The sequence below is a fragment of the Excalfactoria chinensis genome, chromosome Z (assembly GCF_039878825.1).
Source record: "Excalfactoria chinensis isolate bCotChi1 chromosome Z, bCotChi1.hap2, whole genome shotgun sequence".
Classification (NCBI taxonomy): domain Eukaryota; kingdom Metazoa; phylum Chordata; class Aves; order Galliformes; family Phasianidae; genus Excalfactoria; species Excalfactoria chinensis.
Window position 1 is genome coordinate 52,029,016 of NC_092857.1, and position 23,547 is coordinate 52,052,562.

At 40.9% G+C, this 23,547-nt stretch overlaps 1 protein-coding gene across 2 annotated transcripts in view; it reads left to right on the top strand.

Moving 5' to 3' along the window:
- Positions 1-4,193, top strand: part of CDC42SE2 (CDC42 small effector 2) — a 69,232-nt gene extending 65,039 nt beyond the window's left edge. For both annotated transcript variants that reach the window (XM_072360222.1, XM_072360223.1), the window contains exons 6-7: positions 1,794-1,911; positions 2,305-4,193. In XM_072360222.1, the coding sequence (XP_072216323.1) occupies positions 1,794-1,892 (99 nt within the window). In that variant the 3' untranslated portion in view covers positions 1,893-1,911; positions 2,305-4,193. The remainder of the gene's footprint in view (positions 1-1,793; positions 1,912-2,304) is intronic.
- The last annotated feature ends 19,354 nt before the right edge of the window (positions 4,194-23,547 follow it).

Here is a 23,547-nt window from a genome sequence, read left to right on the forward strand (position 1 = left end):
CTAATTACATGAAAGAGGGAAGAAAGAAGAGGGGAAAAAAAAAAACAAAAAAACTACTATTGCTTTATGTCATCTAAGTGGCATCCTTTTAGGGGGGAAAAAGCATTTCACTGTGCATGTTCTTGTAGCTCAGGGTGCCTCAAAAGGAGAGTGATTCAGGAATACCACCTTGTAATGTGGATTGCTAGACCTGGCTTTTTTTGACAGTTTTTAACATTACATTTCTCTCATATAAGTTTTAACACACAAAGTAACCACTAAATCAAGTTTAAGGTTGCTGGAGACTCTCTATATGCAACAGCCTCCATATTTTAGATTGGTAGTTCCTAATGCACTCCTTAAAATGTCTGTATTTATGATTCAAGTACCAGAGAGATTTCTGAATCCTTCTTCTAAAGATTAGAGTATAATGTACACTTCAGACAGAGTTTGTGTTGATTCCTCTATAGTTTCCTGCAGGAAATTTAGTATAACATTGCTTTGCTGCAGCTGCTTCAACCCTGTGAGCAAAGCACCAAGGTTAAAAATATTGTGTTGCTTCAGTGTATTTAAAAAAAAAAAAAAAAAAAAAAAAGGTTCTTGGTTTGTCTGTCTTTTTTTTTCTTTTGCCATTATTGCAATACATAATAACTTTTGAATACAAAGATGCATTTTAGGCACTTTTTTCACACTGATTTGAGAAACAGCATGCAGCAAAGAATTGTGCTGATTAATTTTGCATGCATACATTTGTTTTGCTTTGCTATGGAAAAGAATATACTTTTGCTTTTGTGAATGGGGAAAATATCATGCATGCTGCTTAGCTATATTAAAACTGCACTGGACAAATCTGAGTCTTTCTGTGTTGTTCTGAGGTCTCTGCGAAGGAGCTTTGTGTGAAATAATTGCAAGTCGCACCCAGCAGGCATGGGTTCCTTGATGCAACTTCATTTTCAGAGGCTGTAGCCTTAAATGCATATGTTACCTTGTACTTATTGTGTATTTGTTGTGTATGCTCTGGTGTACACACAGAAAAGGGACTGTAAGGTTCAAGTTGTCTTCCTGCAGTTGAGAGATAAGTCTGCCTTCTTCAAAGCAGGAAAGAACTATGGATTCTTCTTCTTATGTTGATAATCGTAATGAAAGCCATACCTTTAAATAAGCTGTTTCCAGACTAACTGGTAGGTTCAGTACGATTTAAATAGTTTGCCAGTTACAGGATTAATTTTAAGTGAAGTGGGACATGCTTTTTACATAAACGAATAAGTAAGAAACTTTCCATACACCATGAGCTCTTGCTTGGTTTTAAAAGCAATTTTCATTATTATTATCTGAAGTTACACATAAACTGTAGGTAATATCCAGAAGTTTTATAAGTTGTCTATTCTACTTTTAATGTAGTGCTGCTAACTTCACTGGTTTATCATACTTGGCAAATAATGTTTCTCATATAACAAACTAAATTACAGCTTGTCAGCTGGAGTGGAGCTGGATACCAGTACAAGATTTGATAAATTTTCTTGAGTAATCAAGTGGTTCAGTGAAAATCTGAATTATCCAGTTTTCCTTGGGAGCAAGGAAAATCTTTTATATCAGAACTAGTTATTTTATCTCTCCTGCTGAGCTGTCTGCAGAACCGAAAATTCCAGAAAGCCTGCACTGCGTATGTCCTCACACAAAAGTAATGCAGCTTTAATGGTATAACAGAGCACTTGAAAACCAGCCCAAAAAGAAAACTGGATGCAAGAAAATACCACAATTCACTTCTAACGTTCTTCTTGTTCTCTTTGCTTCATTTACCCTTTGTCCTTCAGGTGAGCTCAATTCAGAACCAAATGCAATCCAAGGGAGGCTATGGAGGTGGCTTGTCTGCAAATGTTCAGATGCAACTTGTAGATACAAAAGCTGGATAACTTTGGGGATATATTTCCAGTAAGTACTTTCTTGGCATTATTAGAGTAGCAAGGAGGAACATTCTTCCACATGGCATAGTTAGCTCCCCATAAATAGCTGTGTGCCATATGATGTATAACTTTAGAATGCATTTCTGGTTTTAAAAAAGCAGTATTGTGTAATCATGTTTTTTTTTCATATAATGAACAAGAGGCTGTCCTGACTGCATCCTTAAGTCTACAGACCTTTGCAAGTAAAGTTAGTTGTGTAACACATCGAAGAAGAACTAGAGTATGGTAACATTTTTACAGTGGTTCATTAATTTAATTAACCATAGTATGTGTGGTGTCATATCACTGAATACAAACATTATGGTAGAGTGGTCACTCAAAAGGTTCAAAGTTTAAGTTTAACATGTTTTCTGTGTTCCAGGTTTATGTGAGTTCCTACGTCTTCTTTCCTGTGTCCTCTCTTTTGCCTTGGTGACTGCTTTCTGTGTTCATGACAAGAGAGAAGTAATGGCTTATTGTTCACCCTTTGTGATCACTCCAGTGAAAAGTTGCTGTTCTGCTCTGATGATGCCATTTTTCAGATTGGTCCAACCGTGCCTTTCAGTGGCATACACACATTGGCCTCTACCACTACCATGGACTTAGAGATTTTCAGGGTTGCTTTTAGGTTTTTATTTGTTTTAAGGCAAATCAAAAGAAGAAGCCTTAGCTTCCCTTACCCCTCACAAATACTAACGCACAGCATTATGTTGCTTTTTCTCCACTCACATAACTTAGAAGTGATTGAGTTTCCAGTAATGTTCTTAATCAGTCATTGTTCTTATCAATTTCTGAAAGGTCAGGGACCTGAAAGCACAAATGATTATTTCCTACAAAATCAGCAGAGTAGATGACCGCTTGCTTTGTGAGGTTGCTTTGTATGGTGCCCCGTTTGGTGCCAGAAAAAAAAACAGTGTGTCGCAGACTGATGATACTGTTGCTGGTGAAGAATTATGCTGTGACACAAGTCATGCCTGTTTCTGAAAAAGGACTTGTGACTTAGCTGCTTCAGAGTTACGTCTTTGTTTTAATCCAACGGGTCTTGAAATAATAAAGAGAAAGCTTGCATTCATAAGGCATTTGTTGTAAATGTTTGGTAAGCCAGTGTAGTACCGTATCTAAGTGTTGTGGAAGCACTTCAGTCTATTTAAAAAGCATCATGTTTGACTGCTTCAATTTCTTTTAATAATTTTTCTTAATTTTAGGCTGTGTGGTCATTGCCAGTAGCAGCATGTCAGACTGCCTGCAATATTAGCTAAAAAGTTTTGTAGACCTCTCTAAGTAGTTGGCAGTTTCTGTGTACTAAATATTTAGGGGCCATGGAAGTTGCTAAGAGCAACATACTAATCTGGCAGAACAGATGCCAGTGAAAACAACATACAGGGTGACTTTTTACTAAGTCGGTAAAAAGCCTTTTGCTCAGGTTCCAAAGCATGTTTCTTTCACACGTTGTGAAACTTGTATTTTAATTGCACTGTTTTCTGATTATCTCTGTAAATGGTCTCTTTTCTTCCTTGCTGATGGTTTGGAAAAAGTCAGTGATGTTAGTCCTGCTTGAGTTATTTTTTTATGTGAAAAAAGAATTATTCCAAGAAGGCATTACTGAGCCTAGTCAGATCCATTTTTGTGCATAAACACACATGTGCTCATAAGTATAGACTGCTGTCATGAGTGATTCTTTACTCTTTTTCCATGCTTCCCCCGATTTCACATCGCAACAACTGTTAGACTGATTTAAAAAGTTATGAGCCTACCTACTCTTCTTTCAGTTCACAAACACCACACCAAATACAGGGTGGAGGTGGTTTGCTTCCCCTCGGTAGTATTTTTGTGGTAGATGTTGGTTATCTGGTTGAATAGCTCCAATTAGGCTGTTTAGTCTTCACTGATGAAGGTACTGATTCATGATGACAGAAGATCAAGACATTCAGTCCTCTGGGTGCATAAACACGTGGCAGTGCAGTGATTTTTTTTTAGGGATCAGCATTTCCAGTGCCGTGTAATCCATGAGTCTTAAATACGCAATGATTAGGAAGTGACTTGAACCTTGACGTTATTAACAGCAGCTTAAATTTCATTGCCAAAATGATCTTGCACTTGTCAAAATGTTTTCAGCTCACCAGAAAAAAAGAAGAAATTGACATATTTTTATAACAGACATGTTTTCTTTTGTACATCACATTCACTCTTGAAAAAAGTCAGTTCAGTGTTGGCTTGTTGATATTAAGAGGAAATTATTGACTTTGACTCAATAAATGTTTTCTTTCAGTTGATGGCCTGCCTTTTTCTTTTTTTATGAGCTACATTTATGTTAGAAAAACAACTTCAGATGGCAAATTTGTGGTGAAAATTCTCAGGGAAGTAACTTCTTGATATGGGTAATAAGCAGTTGGTAAGGCTGTTCTTTTTTTTTCCCACATCTCTTGACCATCCTGTTGTTAAATGGATTAATCCATTATTTTATTAGTAGTTTTGTTTCACCTACTTAGTGTGTACACCAAATAACTTTGCAAGGATTGTGGAAAGGATGTTCTGCAATAAAGTACTGATTAAGGGAGTGGAGCATCTCCCTTATGAGGAGAGGCTGAGGGTGTTGGTTGTCTTCAGTTTGGAATAGAGGACGCTGAGAGGTGATCTCATTAATGCTTATAAGTGTGTAAAGGGTGGGTGTCATGAGGATGGAGTGAGGCTCTTAGTGACATCCAGTGACAGGACAAGGGGCAGTGGGTGCAAGCTTTAAAACAAGGACTTCCACATAAATATGAGAAAAAACGTTGTGTACTTCTGGGTGAGAGGCCCACCTGAACATCTCTTTCCTGTTGATGGACTGATGGCGTGAGCAGCCTTCCAGCCTTCCTTATCTTTTCCACCAGCTGTCAATCACTCAGCACATTCCCTCACAGAATGTGTGAAGTAGGCTGTTATCACAGCCAGTTCTTGGAACATTGTACCTAGCGGGGAGATGAGTGTTAACTTGAGATTGACTTTGAAGTTCCTCAGATTTCATTCAGTGTGCCAGCACCAGGGAGATGGCTACTCTGAAACTGCTCTCCTTAGGAGAGTAGCGATAAAACTTATGGCAGCAATAAAACTTGCAAAGAATCATAATCCTAGGAGATGAGTGTACCTCCCAGGCGGTTAATACTAACATACATTTTGGCACTCACCAGCTGTCACAATTGAACCTGGAGAGGTAACAATAATCTCCTGTCTATGGTATATGCGTTAAGCAGCAGTGAGAAAGCTTGGCTATAGGAACATTATGACATTGTGCAATATTTCTACTCGCATTCATAAAGCAGAAAAATATTTCAGAAGGTGCAATTAGGGAACTGACAGCTACATTACAGCCAACAGCACTACCAGGTTGGACTGATGGAGAAGAGGAGGGAGCCGATACTGGAGGTGGGTGAATAAAGAGTGGGTAATGGGATGGGCTTGGATAGATGTCCAAGCACTGTACTCAGGTTACTTTCCCCATGGTGCTCTTTTCAAGAAGGAGCTATTGGCAACAACCACAAAACCAGAGCCCAGTGCAACCAGGCTTTTCATTTTGACTGTTTAAGTAGTATCAAGCCAGATACTCCTTTTCCAAGCTACAGCAGACATTTTGGTTTCCAGCTGGCCCTATCAAGATCTTGTAGCAGAGGGGTTGGAGCAGGCCAGGATACAGGGCTGCATGATGAACAGAGCTGGGAAATTTCTGGCAGGTTACAAAGTTCGTATTAAATAAAACTTTTTCTCAATATGATTATATTATTATATAATATTATATTATTGTAGGATGGTGCAACAGGTGCCATGCAGTTCAACATCTCTTTAAAAATACCCTGAAGTCTATTTCCACACCCATTTGCTGGAGCTGGACAGCATCGGGATCATGTTGATGCTAAAGAACAAAGTCCCTGTTTGCCTTTTATTGATTAGATCTGCCCTATATCTACCAGTGGTTGCACAGATGATGCTGTTCTCATTGGAGACTGACAAAAGCTGCCAGCACAGTCCTGAAATGGGTATTTAATAGCCATGCCACAGTTTGGCCAAGAGCCTCCTCTGAACCAGAGCATGAGAAAAAAGTGACAGAAGTAAAAGTAAAACCTAGAACTTCAAAGCTATAGCAAAAGGACTGCTTACTAAAACAATTTTAAGTAGTGTATTTAAAATGCACGTGCATGCCCACATGCATATAGCAAAATCCAGCTGCTTTGACCTTCATACAGCAGCCCACGCTGTCCCTAGCATACACACTACCACAAGACGTAACTGTTCTCCACTAAGAATATATTTGCATGGTCCAGGATTTCATTGCCTTACTTTGTGACTTTTTGGCCATATTAGTTGTATACGTTCTCTACATTTCTTTCAGTGTCTATTACTTAAGGTTCTGGCTTTATGAAGGCTGTTTCCTAAGACTTTATCTGCATGTTTGTTCTTGAGGTTGGTCTTAATCCTCCCAATCCTAATGGCACCATAGCCAGATTCACGAGTTACCAGGAATATGCAGAAGGAGCTAATGAATTTGAGTAATGCTTGAAATATGAACACAAGAAAACAGGAAAACTACCCCTGAATATCTCACAGAAGGCTCTTAAAGTAGCATTTGCAGTGTTCTGATATTTGGTCAAGAGTTTAAATCCTCTGAAGGACAGGAGCAGGGCAGCCTAATGCTTTTGCAGCATTACATCAAGTGATAGGCATCCCAGAACATGTCCTCAGCTCACTCTTAGCACTTACTGAATGGCTACTTCAGAGCCTTCTAGGGAGGAGCACAAGAACACTTTAAAAAGGAGAAAACAGTTTATTTATTTTTAAATTAGCTAATATCCTTTTCATGTACTAATTGCCTTGTCACTTTCCAGTGTTCTGTACCCAGGAAGATAAGGCTGCCTCAGGGTCAGCGGGGTAACAAGAGAGTTCTCCATTCCTTCAAGCAATTACCACAAAATAAGGGAAAAAAGATCTGAGAGAAGTAAAAAGGATCATCTCCCTCATGTTAAAAAGCTTCATTAATTTGAAAGAAAGAATCTGCTTTTACAAAGACTTCAGTAAGTAAGCCAGGGTAGGGCACAACGTGTCTCATCAGTAGCCACCTCCCTTTGCAAGTTGCTTTCGCACTGCTAATTTGTGTCAGTAAGAGTATTTAGGATACCGGTGAGAACAGAGAACATTTCATTTCTAAACTCCTGCTTCACATGCAACCTTCAGACACTTTTAGCACAGATGTTGACTTAAAAAAAAAAAGACTATAGGAATGAAAGCTGCATTCTGACAGGCACTGTTAGTAATATGATGGAAGATATGCCAAACCATAAGAAGAAAGACCAAGGACCTTGCCCAGTCAGGGGAAATAATAGTTCTTGTGGCTCGCATGAACAGCACCCCCAGAGGAAGAGGAGAGAAGGCCAGAAACGAACCTGCATATTTCTGCTGCTACTAACAGCTCAGATCATGAGATGGACAACCCAGTACCTCGTGTACACACTGCAGGCCTTGCAGCTGGGCTGGTGTCATACCAGCAGGTGGCTCAGCTCCACTGCATTGACTTCTCATTGATCCTCCTGAACTGATGAGGAGGAGAAAATACAGTGAGAATGGCTTATGGGTTGGGATAAAAACAGGGAGATAGCTCACCAGTTACTGCTATGGGCAAAACAGACTCAGCATGGGGTGTTTAGTGTGACATGTTGAGTGTTTCTGATAACATACCAGAGCAGTGAGAACAACAAGCAAACTAAAAACACTTCCCCCTTATCTGCCCTCTCCTGCTTCTTCCCCCTAAGCAGCACAGGGGAATGTGGAACACAAGCTGCTGTCAGTCCAGAACATTTCCCTTCTGTCACTCCACCATGTCCCTCCACTCTCTGTCCCTGCTCCACATGGGTTCCTCCCACAGGATGCCATCCTTACCAACTGATCCTTCATGGGCTTCCCACAGGCTGCAGCTCCAGCACTGCTCCAACACAGCGCTGTACTGCAGGGCCCACCCCTCAGTCACTGCTCTGTGCCTCAAGCTCCTACTGCTGTCCTGCACTGATCTTGGTGCCTGCAAGGCCGCTTCTTTCCTGTTTCTCGCCTCTCTCTCCTAGATGCTGTTGTGTAGCTGTTTTCCCTTGTAGATCTGCTCTCCCGGAGCACATTCAGCATTGTCCATGGCTCAGCTCTGGCATCTGTACATCCCTTGGAGCAGCTGGAGCTCTACTCTGATATGGAGAACTGCTGGGCTCTGCTCACTGTGGACCCCTGTATCACTGGGGTGAGGGTGGAGGTTTGGTGCAGAGGTGAATAAACTGAGTGGCATATCAGTGCCTACTGATGAACTGAAGGATACAGTTGCAAGAATCATAGAATCACAGAATCACTGAGGTTGGAAAAGACTTACAAGGTCATCCAGTCCAACCGTCCACCTGTCACCAATGGTTCTCACTGAACCATGTCCCTTCACATGAGAAAGTGAGGACCATGCTGGCATGTGGGAGGAGGTTTCTTGTTCAAAGGAAAAGAAGAACAGAAACACATGAATCTAAACAAAAATAACAACACTGTGCTTTTTCATTCTCCCATGACTTTGCTTTCTTGCCACTGCAGAGCGCTGTGGCTTTAGGGTTATCTTAGAAGTAAAATTTAAGGCAACTTCATTTCTCACCAGGTATTTGGCTGTCAGCCTTTTGATAGTCTAAAGCCATGAAAAGGAAAAAGAAAAAAAAATCATACTTGAAAAAGAAAAGCATGTAACACTGCTTATCCACTTAGACCCTGAATAGTCAGTGGTGTATGCTGTCCAAGAAAACGGTGTGTAGATGAAGCAGCATCTGCACACCCGTGACCAGTTCTCAGCCTGTGCTCCTGGTGCTACGTCTGAAAAAGTTAATCAATCAGCTCTCAATTGCTGTGAGAGAAATTACATGAGACAGCATTAATTTGTCACAGAGGTGAGGCCTCTACTCACTGAATGAAAGGGAAAATAAAGATAGGATATAATAAATAAAACTCACTCCCATGCTGCACCCATAAAATCAGTCCATGTCCCTGCATGTCCCATGAAGTGTGATTACCTGCATGTGCAGATTCACACCATAGCTATCAGCAGTAACGTCCTCTGGGGTTTGGCAGATATTCCATAATTCTAGCTCATATCATGGAGCTTTTTCATGGTAGTAATTAAATATTTGGTAAAAGATACTCTGCAGAAGTGTTTTAACTGCTGTTTTAACTCCTGGTCTCAGATGTTAGAAGTATTTCCAGAGCTTGTTATCTCAATTGGGTCAGCTTCTCTGGAGTCACCTCTGCTGGGATCAGACAGCTCAGGACTTACTGCATATCAAGGGTGGAAATTTATGGGTGACAATTACCACTCCTGCTGGTGTTTTTCTTTAGTGTTTGAGAAGTGGTTAGACGTTTGAGGAAAGATCTGGGGAAAATGAGATTTTTGGTGTTTACAGCCCAGAGTCCAAGAGCACAGAGCACACTGACCGGGCAATAGCACTGTGGATACCACTTTGCTCCTGAATTTTGAGCATTTGTGCAAAATACACTTTTTTTTTTTCCCCTCAAGCATTCTTCTGCAGGCAGCAGTGGTAGGAAGACGCCAGCTGCAAAACAAACTGCTGAGCATACAATCAGTTCTTTTCTTTTTGTGGTTTGTCTTACCCTTTAGGTAAGAGTTTCAGTAGAGATGAGGAAGCAGTGCTGCAGCAGAACACCACATAAGGACAAGTACACAAGGCACAATGCAGTCAGCCCTCACAGGGTTGCATCAAACAGCCTGATCACAGCTAAGGGGAAATCGGAGCTGAAAGCAGCTTGCAGCTTGGATTTGCCAGTGGGAACAGAACCGGAACAGCTCCCCTAAACTGTCCAATGAGATATTCCATAACACGTGGTATCGTGAAAAAAAACTATAAAATTGAGGGTAATTTGCCAGGGGGATACCACTGCTTGGGTCTATCTGGGCTGTGGGTGGATGGTCAGCAATTGCTTTGTGCATCACTTGTTTTGTAAATATATGTATGTATCCATCATTGCTATTATTATTTTTCTTTTCCCTTTCTTCTCAATCTTTGAGCTCTTCTTCCTGATTCTCCCCCCCATCCTACTGGGAGGTGGGGCAGTGAGCAAAAAACCACACTGTGTTCTGCTGCCTGCTGGGTTAAGCCACAACATTTGGTATTCTATTTGGGACACCTTCTGGGGCTGAGGTATTCACACGTTAGAATAAGCTACATATGATATTTATATACAGGCAAGCAATTACTGCCAATAGGAACTAGAATGTTATAGTTTGAACAATGTGCTGGAGCACCCATTCATTTCTTTTCATGACTCACAGCAATAAATGCAGAAAAAACAGATGCATATAATCCTTGTAAAATAAAAGAGAGGAGATTCAGGTTATATGTTAGGAGGAAGTTCTTTACATCGAGGGTGGTAAGACACTGGGACAGGCTGCCCGGAGAAGCTGTTGATGCCCCCATCTCTGGAAGTGGTCAGGGTCAGGCTGGATGGGGCCCTAGGCAGCTGGAACTGGTGGATGGAAGACCTACCCATGGCAAAGGGCTGGAACTGAATGATTTTAAGGTCCCTTCCAACCCAAGCCATTTTGTGGAGCTGTGATCCTCATACAGTCCGAGGCTGATAGCTGCCAATATTACCGTATACCAGATAATCCCAGTAATAGACAATTCTGGAAGAGCTATTGCTTCTGTCAACTTCTTGGACAGAACAGCAAGAATTCAAACAAGGAGCCAGAGGGCCAGAAAAATACCTCATGAGAGGACTGTCATCTTGGGTTTGTTCTTTTTTTCCTTTCCTTGGTTGTTCTTTACTTACACTTTCATTTTCTCGTGCTGACGAGTATCTGTATTCGTCTTGCAGAATTAAGAAAATCACGGCACTGTGGAAGCATGATCACTATAGTGCTGGCTCCAAAATGACGGGAAATTGGTAAGGGACAGATAGTTTGAAGTGAAACTTGGAATCTGCTTCTTGTTGACGGTTCCAGAGACTGGAGGAAGAAGGAGAAACCTAAGAGAGGAACAGAGTGTATGTCTGACCAGTCGCACACAGCTCTGAGCCAGGTCAGATTATTCTAACATTGACGAGACTTGGTTACTTTTCCTTTCCTTTTAAAAACTGGGACAAAATACAAGAGCTTAGTATCAAAAGCTCATAATGGGTTTGGTATGCTTCTGAAAGCCCAGCTCCTATGTAAATCTTCCCTAACTGCTTAAACTGACTGAACTTTCAAACGCTGCCAGAATAGTAGGCTGCTGTTCTGACTTGTCTGTGTGCACAATGGATTACCTGAGGGACAGTCAGTGCACGGAACAGAGAAATATATCTGCAGCAATCTTCAAACCACACCAATAATAATGTCATTCTTGTTAAGGAAATATGCTTTAAAATGCCTCTCAGTGGAAGAGAAGGATTTTAGGGTGTCTGCAAAATCACACATGTAGCCCCTTGGATTATTTTTCGTATTATATCTAATGTGCTCCTCCTGAGATTGAGGACTCCATTCAGTGGGTAGGCTCTACGCAGTCAGAGACAGTCACTACGTGCGGCCTAGGGAAATCTGAATCAACAATGCAAGAGATAAAATATTACTAGTATTACTTCTAGGTGTCAGATAGAAACAAAACAACAAAAATATGCCACTTTTTGTTTTTTCTCGTTAAAAAAAAAAAAAAGAATCTTGAAAGCATTCAGGTTGTGGTAGAATCTCCTTTTAAGGAGCAACAGGCCAAATGGAGAGCTACTTCCGCAGAAGTAGTTTGTAATTTCCTTTCATCAGTTCTTAAAACACGTCACGTTTTCCACTTCATCCTTTTTTTTTCCAGTCTGTCATAGAATATACCTGGTCTACAATAAACAACTACTGGATAAATAAATGCATTATCATCATTTTTTTTCTCAAGAACAGAGATATGCCAGTCCAAGCTTTAAACTGGCATTGATTTTGCTATTTTGTTTCCAATAACCAACTTATAGTAATGAAATGAATGTAAGCTAGAAGGCACATTGTGGGTAGCATCTGATGTAATTAAAAAGTTGGTTTAACTAAAGACCACAGTGATTTCTTTGTCATTCCTCCTGAAAATAGCTCTTATGGAACTTCTGAGAAAAAAATATTAATCAGAGGAAAGCTGCTGAAAAAAATAGGAACTGGGTGAGAAATTCTATGACAGGGTTCTTTCTTGAAATAACATAGCCTGCCTTTTTCAGAAGTGTATCATCTGCTTGCATCTGGTTCAACTTGATTATGAAAGATGTTTCATGCATTCACTCTATGCATTATTACTTCATGTTTATTTTCCTTATGTTGTTGCACAGTGGCACTGGACTTTCTTCATAGTAAATAAACCAAACCTACTTAACCTTCCTATTCTGTGACTCCTTACCATACAAAGAGTTCCAGTGTGTCACTTTCCTGTTGGCCAGAGGCACCGGAGCACTTTGATCATTCTGACACCTCTCTGTTGGAAGGAAAATTGTCTGGGTTTTGCCCAACTGGGATATATCCATCCACATAGAAATAGTGCCAGTGAGGAATCTCTGCTAAGGAGACCTGATGAGGATATCTGAGATGTGTAATGAGTCTTGTCCTGAGGCTGAAGAAGGGCTAGCAAATTTTCGCATGTAGACCTTACTAGAAGGTTTTTTCTAGATTTACCAAAATCTAGAAAGCTGCTTGAGATACATGCTGTACACTTTGGTGTAGTTGAACTAGCTGGCCTTCGGAGGTGTCTTCAAACTCAAATGATTCTGTGATTCTCTGATTCATTCATTCTTGTCACCCAGCATATTCTGTCTTTCTAGAACAGAGAAATTCTGACAGCAAATTATTTGAGTAGCCCTGAACAGAGGTTTCTAACAGTGAAGGAGTCAGGTACTTCATTTCTGTATGCCAAACTTATGAGAAAAAAATCTCACTCAACAGAACTAAGTCTGTTTTCCCTGTTGCCAGATACAACAACATTTAAGAATTAGCAGAAACTGCTGATTGCATGAAATGTTCAGGTTGGGAGGGGAAGCAGCCAAAAGCTATTGAGCAGCCTCCACAAGTAGCAAGAATAACATCTTCTCCCATATTCATTTATTGAAAAATAAGGCATATCACAGCATGGGACAAGTGCTGGAAATATTTTCCTTTACTGCTCTGAGGCACAGAAGTGCTACAGGCAGAAAATTGAGTAAGGCCTTAAAGCAAGTGCAAATGAAGATATAGAAAGCATCTGACTTAAAATTTGTCTTTGCAGGCACTATATAGTATTTATTTGCTTCTTTGTACTTCTTGAATAAAGAATCTGTCTTGCTATGTAGGAGAGCATGGTAGCAGAAAGCAGAACTGTTGTGCCTCAGCATGGATGTGTTCGTTCTCTGAACAGTCACTCTCTTACAGTGATAAAAACAAGCAAGTTAGCCCTATGGGAATGGGGAAGATATATTTAAAGAAAATGGCTTAACATTAACATTCTAATAGCTTGCAAATGCAATTAAAATACTTCAGTTTAATGGAAAAGGCATTAAAATTAGGAAGAATTACTGTGTTCTGAGGCATAGCGAGGTGATGGAGTGTGGTATGGTAGTAGTCACGGTGACTACAGTTGCCCTGGGAGGGGCAGATGACAGAGAGACTCCTGGACTGTCTTTACAGGTGCCTTTCTAGGAGCATGCACACTTCAGTCACTCCACCAGAGACTGAACAGCAGCACCACACTTGCTGAGGAGCAGCTGAAGATGTGCCAGTCATAAAGGGTGACATGCTGCAAGAGTACTGGGATCAGCAAAGAACTATGCCGAAGGAACATATTGGTTTGCAGGGGATAACTGACATCAGCAGGAGGAAAGCAACACAATGAGATGTCCGTCCAAGCAAAATCTTCTCCTTTTGGTTCTCTCTTTTAACATAGAGCACTCTCTCCAACAGCATCTGAGCTCCTCCATAAACTGAATGCTCTATGGTAAATCATTCTGAGGAAAGGAGGTTTTCCTGAAGCTGCGGTTTGCTGGCTCCAGGCAGAAGAATGATAAAAGGTACAAAAAAGTGATGTTATGGTGTTTGAATTACACTGTCACAAGACCCAAGGGTCTTCACTTTGGAAATTTCCCATTGGCAGTAGATCTCGAAATACTAAATAGTTGTTACTGGAGTTGAATCAATTTGGGGATGCTTCTCTCAGCCCTTTGACTTACTGACCCTAACATACTTCTCTCTTACAAATACAAACCTGTGAAACATCACTCTATTTTTCCTGGGTTGTTGAACTGGTCACAAATTTCCAATTAACCTGCTGACCTAGCACTTGCAGATAGGATTGAATTGCTGATAAATGCTTTGTTCAGGATAGCCAGGAGTTATCTTATGGAACTGCACCTAAGTGTTACTGCTAATAATGCACTCATTCCTTGTCCAGATAAATCAAAGCTCTTTTCAGCACTGCAAGAGAGGAAGGCTTGTCATCTAGCTTCTATATCTTAAAATTCACATTCTGGATAGTCTCTGTAGTACTGCCACACAGCAAGATAGTTTGTCTATTGACAGCAGAACAGGTCAGGCTCTATGGTCTATGTTGATGTGACTTGTTTTTGCAAAGGAGGAGTGCAAGATGCATAAGCACATGTAAATAAAAATAGCACATTACCATCTCCAAATACAGCCTTTGCAGTTCAGCTGGGTCTATGCTGTGGTTGTTTCCTAACAACCAAGGACATGTAGCACAGGCAGATCCTTGTGTTAAGCATCAGAAGAGTTTTAATTAAATAGCATATACTTTGCAGTACAGTCTGATGGTTTTAACGTAATGAAGTGTACCTGTTTTGCTTTGTTAAGAGCAAATATTTTTTACATACACGGTGTCTAAAAAGAAAAGAAAAACAGAAGTAATAGCTTTTGTTTCTATCTAGCATGTAAAATTTTAATAGCTCGCCAAAATTAACTGAATTTTTGTAGAAAAATAAGTGACGTCAGTAATGTATTTAACAATTCTGGTCTTATTATCAGGAGTTCTGCTCAAAATGAAACAGCTCCTAATGTACAGTGAACAATAGCATCAGTTAATCACTGTCTGCAGCCATATAATATAAAAGAAAGGCCTTGACTAATTCCAGTACATTCGTGACAAGAATTTGTTCATATTTCTGTAAATTAACAGGCTTTGACAGTGTCTCCAGATTTCCCTCTGCTGGAAGAAAGGCAATACTGCTCACCAGAAATAAACCACAGTGGTCTGTATGCAACAGAACATGTAGTGAACATGTTTTAGAACTTGTAAATGTATGAAGACTGAAGATGTTCCTGGCTGATATTGTCATTCTCATCCCCAGTGATGGCTTTGGTGGTCTTGGACATTACGTGATGCACCTGGCCACTTGAAGCTTGAGAGCACATGCAGAGGAGAGGTGCTGAGAGGCAAATCTCCATGCTGTATCTCGTTGGCAATTTTAGCTTTATATTCCTATACAGCTATAGCCTTAGCTTCTGCACAGCACAAGATTCAGAGCTTGCCATTGTGACCACACCTTCCTGTCTCCCCTATTTACCAGTCTCCCAAGGATAACTCCTTGCTCTCAGTGCCCTTTGTTTATTCTTATTTGTTCTGGCAACACTGGTTTTCATTCTAGTTAAAGTAATTCACTGCTAGTACCAGAAAGTAACATTATGTACCAAAGAACCGACTGAGCTGGAAACAAAAATGGTTATGTGTGGTACTGTTCAGCTCACTGCAGCTACAGAGAGCAAAACGTTCATCCTTGTGATCTGCATTCATTTGCTGTGTGGAAGAGCAGGATAGTTAGTGAGTTCAGCCCAATGAATTTTCTGCATTCTTTTCATTCACCATGAAAGTTTATGTTAGAGGATATAATTCTGTCTAGGGGAGAGATTCACTAGCAGAGTTAATGAAGTCAGTTTAATAGCTCTCATTTAGGAAAACTATAGAGACCCTCCGTGCTTCCATGATGGAACAAATTGTCTGTGCACTGGACACAAGCAGCACAGTGCATTTAGCTCCAGGATGTGGATCTGATTATCCTTTCCTGTACTACAGATTGATGCAGAACTGTAGTACTCCAAGTAGTGCACACAGAGAACATGGTTTTCTTAGCTCCCATGTAGTATACCCCTTCTTTCAAGCGTGCATTTTACCAGCATAGATTCATTTTAAATGAATGCTTACAGTCCTGGAACCCCCAACACGAAAAAGGACACGTTGGAGTTGCTGGAGAGGGTCCAGAGGAGGGCCATGAAGATGATCAGAGGGCTGGAGCATCTTCCCTACAAAAACAGGCTGAGAGAGCTGGGGGTCTTCAGCCTGAAGAAGAGAAAGCTCTGAAGAGACCTTATAGCGGCCAACCAGTACCTGAAAGGGGCCTGCAGGAAAGCTGGGGAGGGAATTTTTTAAGGGCAGGTAGCAACAGGATGAGGGGAAATGGCTTTAAACTGGAAGAGATTTAGATACTAGGAAGAAATTATTTTTTGTGAGGGTGGTGAAACACTGGAACAGGTTGCCATCATGACGTTGTGAATGCTCCCTCCCTGGAAGCATTCAAGGCCAGGCTGGATGGGGCTTTGACCAACCTGGTCTAGTGGGAGGTGTCCCCCTCTATAGCAGGGGGATTGGAACTAGGTGATCTTAAAGGTCCCTTCCAGCACAAACCATTCTATGATTCTTTAAATCTAATCTTTGCCTCTGATTCTTCTCGACTGCCTGGAAGAATTAATCTCTCACAAAAAAAGAAGGAGAGCAGCAATGTGACTTATTAGTTAACTGAAGAGCAGTGAAGAATGTTGCACCTATTATGTAAAATCATAGTGATACACAAATCATTTGTAATGATGTAGAGCCCCCATTATAGTGGAAGAAACAAATGCTCAGTATCAGACTTTCTTTCTCTGGCACGACTACAGTGAGATGAACTCGGAGAGCACTTAGCAGTTTTTCAGCATTATGTGGCACTTAGATGCATCCTGCTAACACTGTCTCCCAAGCACCTCTTGCACAGGGAGTTAGAATTTTGCTCTGCATTGCATAATTTATTCTGCATAATCCACCTCCTCAAAGCATTCACAGACCCTTAAGCCTCATTAAAATCAAATCTAAGCAGTTGGGTATTTTCTTCTCATATGGACTGCATCTCCTTTCTGTGCTACTACACAGCTGAGCTAACATCAAGCTATGCCCCTGTGTATAACAAGAGAGTGCCATGTTACCTGCAGGGCATCCCTCCATGGCTTCTTTTTTATTCTATTTATTTTGACAGGCACAGCCTCAGCCAAAGAGTTTTGAATCCAGAACACTGGGCACTCTTGAGGCCCATCCGTTCAAGGGAGAAAGAGGAGATCTGGTTGACACTGGAAATACTGAGCTGAATGATGCAGAGCAGGGAGGAGTGGAAGAAGAGGTCACAAGTGTTGTCCCCAGTTTTGCTTCCACATGTGTTCCTTACGTGTTTGCTTGCAAGTGCAACTTTGTGAAGAAAGAACGGGCTTTCTATTTGGTTGCTGACATCCCTCTATGAATATCCACAGCATGCATTTGTACCATGGTTTTCCTTCTTTGGACTTCTTTACTGTTATCTTCCAAGAGAAGATAACACTAAAAGTTCATTTCAGGTACATCTGGATGGGAAGATAAATGTCTTGGATCTGCTTTAGTTTGTCTTACAAATTATTCAGAAAGAAGAACTTATTTTAGCACTCTCACAGCATCATTGTATTTCATTCCTGAAAAGAAGTGAGTTGGAACTAGCACTTTGATAAAATCTAGTTAAGCATGACACTTAGTAATCATTCCATTTCACCTCTTACACACTACAAGATATGCTTTTTGATCTTCTAAAGGTAGATTTTCAAAAATTGTTAAGACCAGTAGTGGTTCCATTCTGTTATCTTTACTAACTACAAAAAGAAAGCCTTGTTTCCCATTCAGAGAGACAAAATCCCCATCTAAGGATGAAAAATGATCTGTGCTCTAAATTTCTAACCAAACCAAATCATCAAGAACTGTGCCAGTTCTTTGGTTTCTAAAATACAGTTAAGTGTATGGACTCAGGACTTTCAAGAACAAGCAGGCTCAAGGACAGAAACTGATGACATAAACTGAGATACTGATGGGAGATACAAAAAAACAAAACCCTAACATGAAAACAAAACCAAAAAAGAAACTCCACACCTGCGGTGAGGAGGCGAAGTGCAGAAACTCAGGTAAAACTGTACTAATCCAGTAACTTCTTCCAAATTATAATGCAGTTAAATGTGTTACTAAAATTCTGTAAATGGCTGTTTGCCTAACAAAAAGTACTGTAGGAAATAGTGATTCTATGTAAATTTCTTAATCTGAATCAACCAGACAGGATGTTAAGAAGAGGTGCACTTCAGAGTTTATGGGGGCTTTGATTTAAAAAAATACTATTAAGATAAGATTTATATCAACTAATTTGTTAAAGCAAACAATTGAATGAAGTATCCACATACCAGACTTATCCTGTCCTGCACTTTGATCGCAACAACCCCAGTGAATGCTGGCTTGGGGCAGAGTGGCTGGAAGACTGTGTAGAAGAGATGGACCTGGAGGTGCTGGTAGATGTTCAGCTGAACATGAGCCAACAGTGTGCCCAGGAAGCCAAGAAAGGCAATGGCATCCTGGCTTGTACAAAAACAGGAGCAGGGAAGTGATCGTCCCCCTGTACTCAGCACTGCTGAGTCCATATCTAGAGTTCATGGAAAATGTGAAGTTCCATCACACCAAGTGGATGTGCATTACCAAGAATAGATAGGTTCTAAATTTTTGTCAGTGTACAGTGTATATGGTATGAGAAATAAATGCCTTGGCATGATTCCCCACTTATTAAATGCCAAGAAAGGGAGACAGTGCCTTACTTCAAAATATACATTTCAAGGAGTCAGCCTCTATTTCTTCAACTTTCCTGTGAGACTGCCTAATTTCTGAACTATTGCTTTATGAGAACTTTTAGAAACAAATTATTTCCTGCAAAGTCTTTTCTTTTCCCTCTCCCAGTCAGACTGAGAAAGATATGAATCATTTTATTACCTCCTCTAATGGTAACAAATTTTCTTCTAGAGCAGAGCAATCACTTTATGTGATCCTGAGAACTATACCTAAAACAATAAAACTGAGCCAGGAATATGAGAATCTTGTGCTGTATTTCAATTTTTTACTTTTTCAGATGTATTATCTAAAAACTAGATGCCAGTCCAATTCACTAGCATTGCCTGTAGTCTCAACAGAACAAGATGCAAATTACTGAAGACTGAAAAGCTGAGAGAGAAAAATTGAAGGATGCAGCTAATATGGTATCCTATGCAGAGCTGAGTCAAAACCACATTGGCCCTGGCTAGGTTATGAATGAGCCCTGCCGTTTAGAACAGCTGGAAACTGTAGGAAGCACAGCATCTCAGCAATACTTCTTAAAAATAGGTAACCACATATGGGTGTATCTGTCTTAAACATTTAACTGCAAAACTGTGGTAAAACTTCCATTTCACCAGTACAAAATAAACTCTCACATTTCTGGAAGAAAAAAACATCACTAATGTAGCATGAGATCTATATCTGTATCTGTCTCAACAGATCAGTAACCATACAAAGTATTCCCTAAAATAATTCTTGTTTAAAGGAATGATGTTTTCTTTTCATAGGAAGCTAAGCATATAGAATTTTGTAATTCATAATGATAAAAATTAGAAGACTTTTCTAATCCAAGGATGTTTTGCAATGTTCAGTTTTAAAACTCTATGATAATCCCTGTAATTTTAAGTAAAGGATACCCATCAGCCTAAAAACCACTTGAAATTTGACCTCTGTCAATTGCAATTATATTTCTGAGAAAACATATACAATATGTAAAAGTTAAAAGCCAATTAATATCTTGTGTCTTCCCCTAAGCTTGCAGTAGCTGGATGATTGAAGGATACTACTTCACCCTACAAAGCTCCCCTTAAATGGATTAGATTAGAAGCAACTATTTCGTAGGAGACTGACAAATTTTACAGTATGAGTTTGCATAATAGACAGGCATTATTTCATCATTTGATTGTGTATAGATTTTGCAAGGTACAGGTCTTAGATGCAGAAATGGATTTATGCTCAGAATTAGGTATCCAGTTAACTACTTAGCCTGCCCCAAGATGCAGGAAGAAAAAAATATTCCAAGTAAAACAGTGAGTTCATCTCCTCTACAAAAGATCCTGTAATTCACAAGTACATTAAATATCAGTTTTTCAAGTTGCTTGACGAACACGGCATTTAACTTGGAGCAATGTTACCTCCGTCACCCCTGAGGAAAGAAAGAGATGCATTGAACGATAATTGCATGAAGGGGGAAGGGGACAAAATGAGGCTCTATAGAGATGAGCCTGGGGGAATGATGATTGGATGGGCAGCGAGGCAAGGGGTTCAGCTGAAGTGCGCCTACACCAACACAAGCAACATGGGCAACAAACAGGAGGAAGAGCTGGAATCCATAGTGTGGCAGGCAAACTACGACTTAGCTGGCATTATGGAAACATGGTGGGATCACTCTCACAACTGGAGTGCTGCAGTGGATGGCTATAAGCACTCCAGAAGAGATAGGCAGGGAAGGAGCATCAGTAACATGGCTAAATTAGAGTGTGTTTTGATGTTGAGCTCAGGGCTGGGAACGAATCTCAATAGATAATAATCAGGGGGGAGACCAAAAGGGCTGACATCCTGGTGGGGGTCTGCTATAGATCACCTATTTCATTGCATGCCACATACAAGACTGAGCTACCTTCAATGATTATCTCTTACTTCTTTTCTGAATTACTGAAAGCAACTGGATCTTTCCACTCTGTTCTGTCACTCATCTTCAGTGCTGCTTAAAGTGCTCTTTCATATCATGTAAACCATGATATTGAAACAAAATTGATTTAATGTCTATTTACTGTACAGCAGCCAAGACTCATTATCTTTCTGTGAGGCAGAGACTCAGACCTCCTGTTTCTGGTGTTGTGTTTTAAACCAGCCCACAGCTCAGCACCACGCAGCTGTTCACCACCTCCCAGTGGGATGGGGAAAGAGTTAAGAACAAAAACATTAGAATTCACAGGTTGACATAAGAGCTTTGTACATAGAAAACACAAAAGGAAGAGAAAAGGAAAATAACAGTAGTAATGATAACAAAATCAACTGCCGCACAATTCCCAGCCATTCCCCAGGAAGTGGCTGCCCCTTCAGCCAACTTCCCTCAGTTTGCAAAGTTTTTTTTTCACATTGTATCAAATGGTACAGAATGCCCATTTGAGTGATTTGTGTCAGCTGTCCTGGTTCTGTCCTCTCCCAGCTCCCTTCACTAGCAGGGCAGTAGGGGAAGCTGAAACATCCTTGACTCTATACAGCCACTGGTCACTGACAACTAAAATATCCGTGTGTTATCAACATTGTTTTTCTCCCAAATCCAAAACGCAGCATCAGACCAGACAAGGAAGAAAAAAGAAAGAACTCTGTCCCAGCTGAAACCAGGACACTAGCTGTGTGTTCTCCATTAGCAACTGGATGTCTTAAAGGCAAGAACAGAAGAAGTATGCTTGGAAACATGAATGCAGGGCAACACCATGTTAGAAAAATTGAGTTACGTATGATTTCATAGTTAAAGTTTTCCTTGGACATGTATTTCAACTCCTTTTCACATCCATAGTTTACACACAGCTTATCAACAGAATTTGATGTTTCCCAAGGGAGCTTTTGTCAAAACACAGAAAAAGTACATGAGCAAATATTTATCCATTTTTATTTTTATTTTTATTAGTTGATAAAGTGAAATGTTTTTCTCAATCACTGTATTGACTTTAGATGGCAAGGTTTTGTTTGGTAGTGGGAATGTTGGAAGGCAGTGTCTGTGAGTAGAGCTCAGCAGTGCCCCATGTCAGAGCAGAACCATCTCCAGCTGTTCCAAAGGGACCCAGCTCTGCCAGAGCTGAGTCAGGGCTGGTGGTGGGTTTGGTCTGGGAGGGGAGATGCAAGAGAGGGAAAACTGTTGCACAACAGCAGCCAGGAGACAGGAATGAGAGATGTGAGAGGAGCAGCCCTGCAGGCACCCAAGTCACTGCAGAAGGGGACAGGAGGTAATTCAGGAGCAGAGCAGAATCTCCATGCAACCCAGGAGAGGCCCACAGGCTGTCCCCTGCAGCTTGTGGGCACCATATGAAGCCAGTCTCTCCATGCAGCCATAGAATCATAGAATGGCCTGGGTGGAAATGGACCACAATGACCATCTAATTTCAGCACCTCTTCTGTAGGCAGGATCACCAACCACTAGACCAGGCTGCCCTGAGCCACATCCAGACTGGCCTTGAATGCCTTCAGGGATGGGGCATCCACAACCTCTCTGGACAACACGTTCCAATGTGTCACCACTGTCTGAGTGAAAAACTTCCTCCTAATACCTAACCTAAGCCTGTTTTACTTTTAAACCATTCCCCCTTGTCCTGTCACTATCCACCCTCATAAACCCCCTCCTGTTCATACTCTTCAAATATGGTAAGGCCACAATGAGGTCTGCCCAGCACTTTCTCTTTTCCAAGCTAAACAAGCCCAGTTCCCTCAATGTTTCTTCTTCAGAGAGACACTCCAGCCCTCTGATCATCTTAGTGGCCCTCCTCTGGACCCAAGAGCTCTACATTTTTCTTGTGCTGGGGGTCCCAGGCCTGGGTCTCACAGGAGCTGAGTAGAGGGGGACAATCACTTCCCTCTCCCTGCTGGCCACCCCCCTTTTTAATGCACTCTAGGGTATAGTTGGCCTTCTGGGCTGCAAATGCACACTGGTGGCTCATGTGCAGCTTCTCATCCACCAGGATTCCCAAGTCCTCCACAGGGCTAATCTCAAGATCTTCACCCAGACCGCATAAGTACCTGGGACTGCCCTGACCCAAGTGAAGCACTGTGCATTTGAAATGTTTACAGGGCAGTGGGGGCAGAGAGACCATGAAAGTGTTGCAGAGATTAAGTGTTATGGACTTACCATAGCCCACTCTCCATTCCTCTGAGCCTATCAGGAGAGTAGGTAGTAAAAGATGGTTTGAAAGGGGAGATTTCTGAAGTTTCTCACTGCTCTAGACTGCTAGTAACAGCAAGATATTACATTAGTCACCCAGTGATGAGACTGCTTTGTTTGTGATGCTAACAGGTGAGTGATATACCAATCTTTATCTCAATTCATGAACCTTTTATCCTCATGTTTTCTCACCCTCTTCCTTTGAGAAGAGGGTATGAGAGAGTGGTTGTGGTGGAGTTTAGCTGTCCAGTGGAGTGAAGGCACCACAATCACTTGCATGCATAATTCACAGCTGACCAAAATTCGAACTTGAGCTGTTCATGGCTCTTAGTATTCAAACTATTCATCATAAACTGCTACACAGTTCCAATACAAGCTAGACCCTCTGTCTAGATTCCTAGGTGTTAGGGTGAGCTTACAAGATTTGAAATATTTACTGCCTGTGATAAAGTTCTTTTTAAAGAGCTACTGCTACCGCCTTCTTTATCTGTGGTATGTGTGTTTGAATTGATGGAATCCAATGAAGAAACTTGAATAAAAGATGTCATTACTCAAGTTCTGGAAAACATTCTGCTGTGCTTGATCACAGGATACA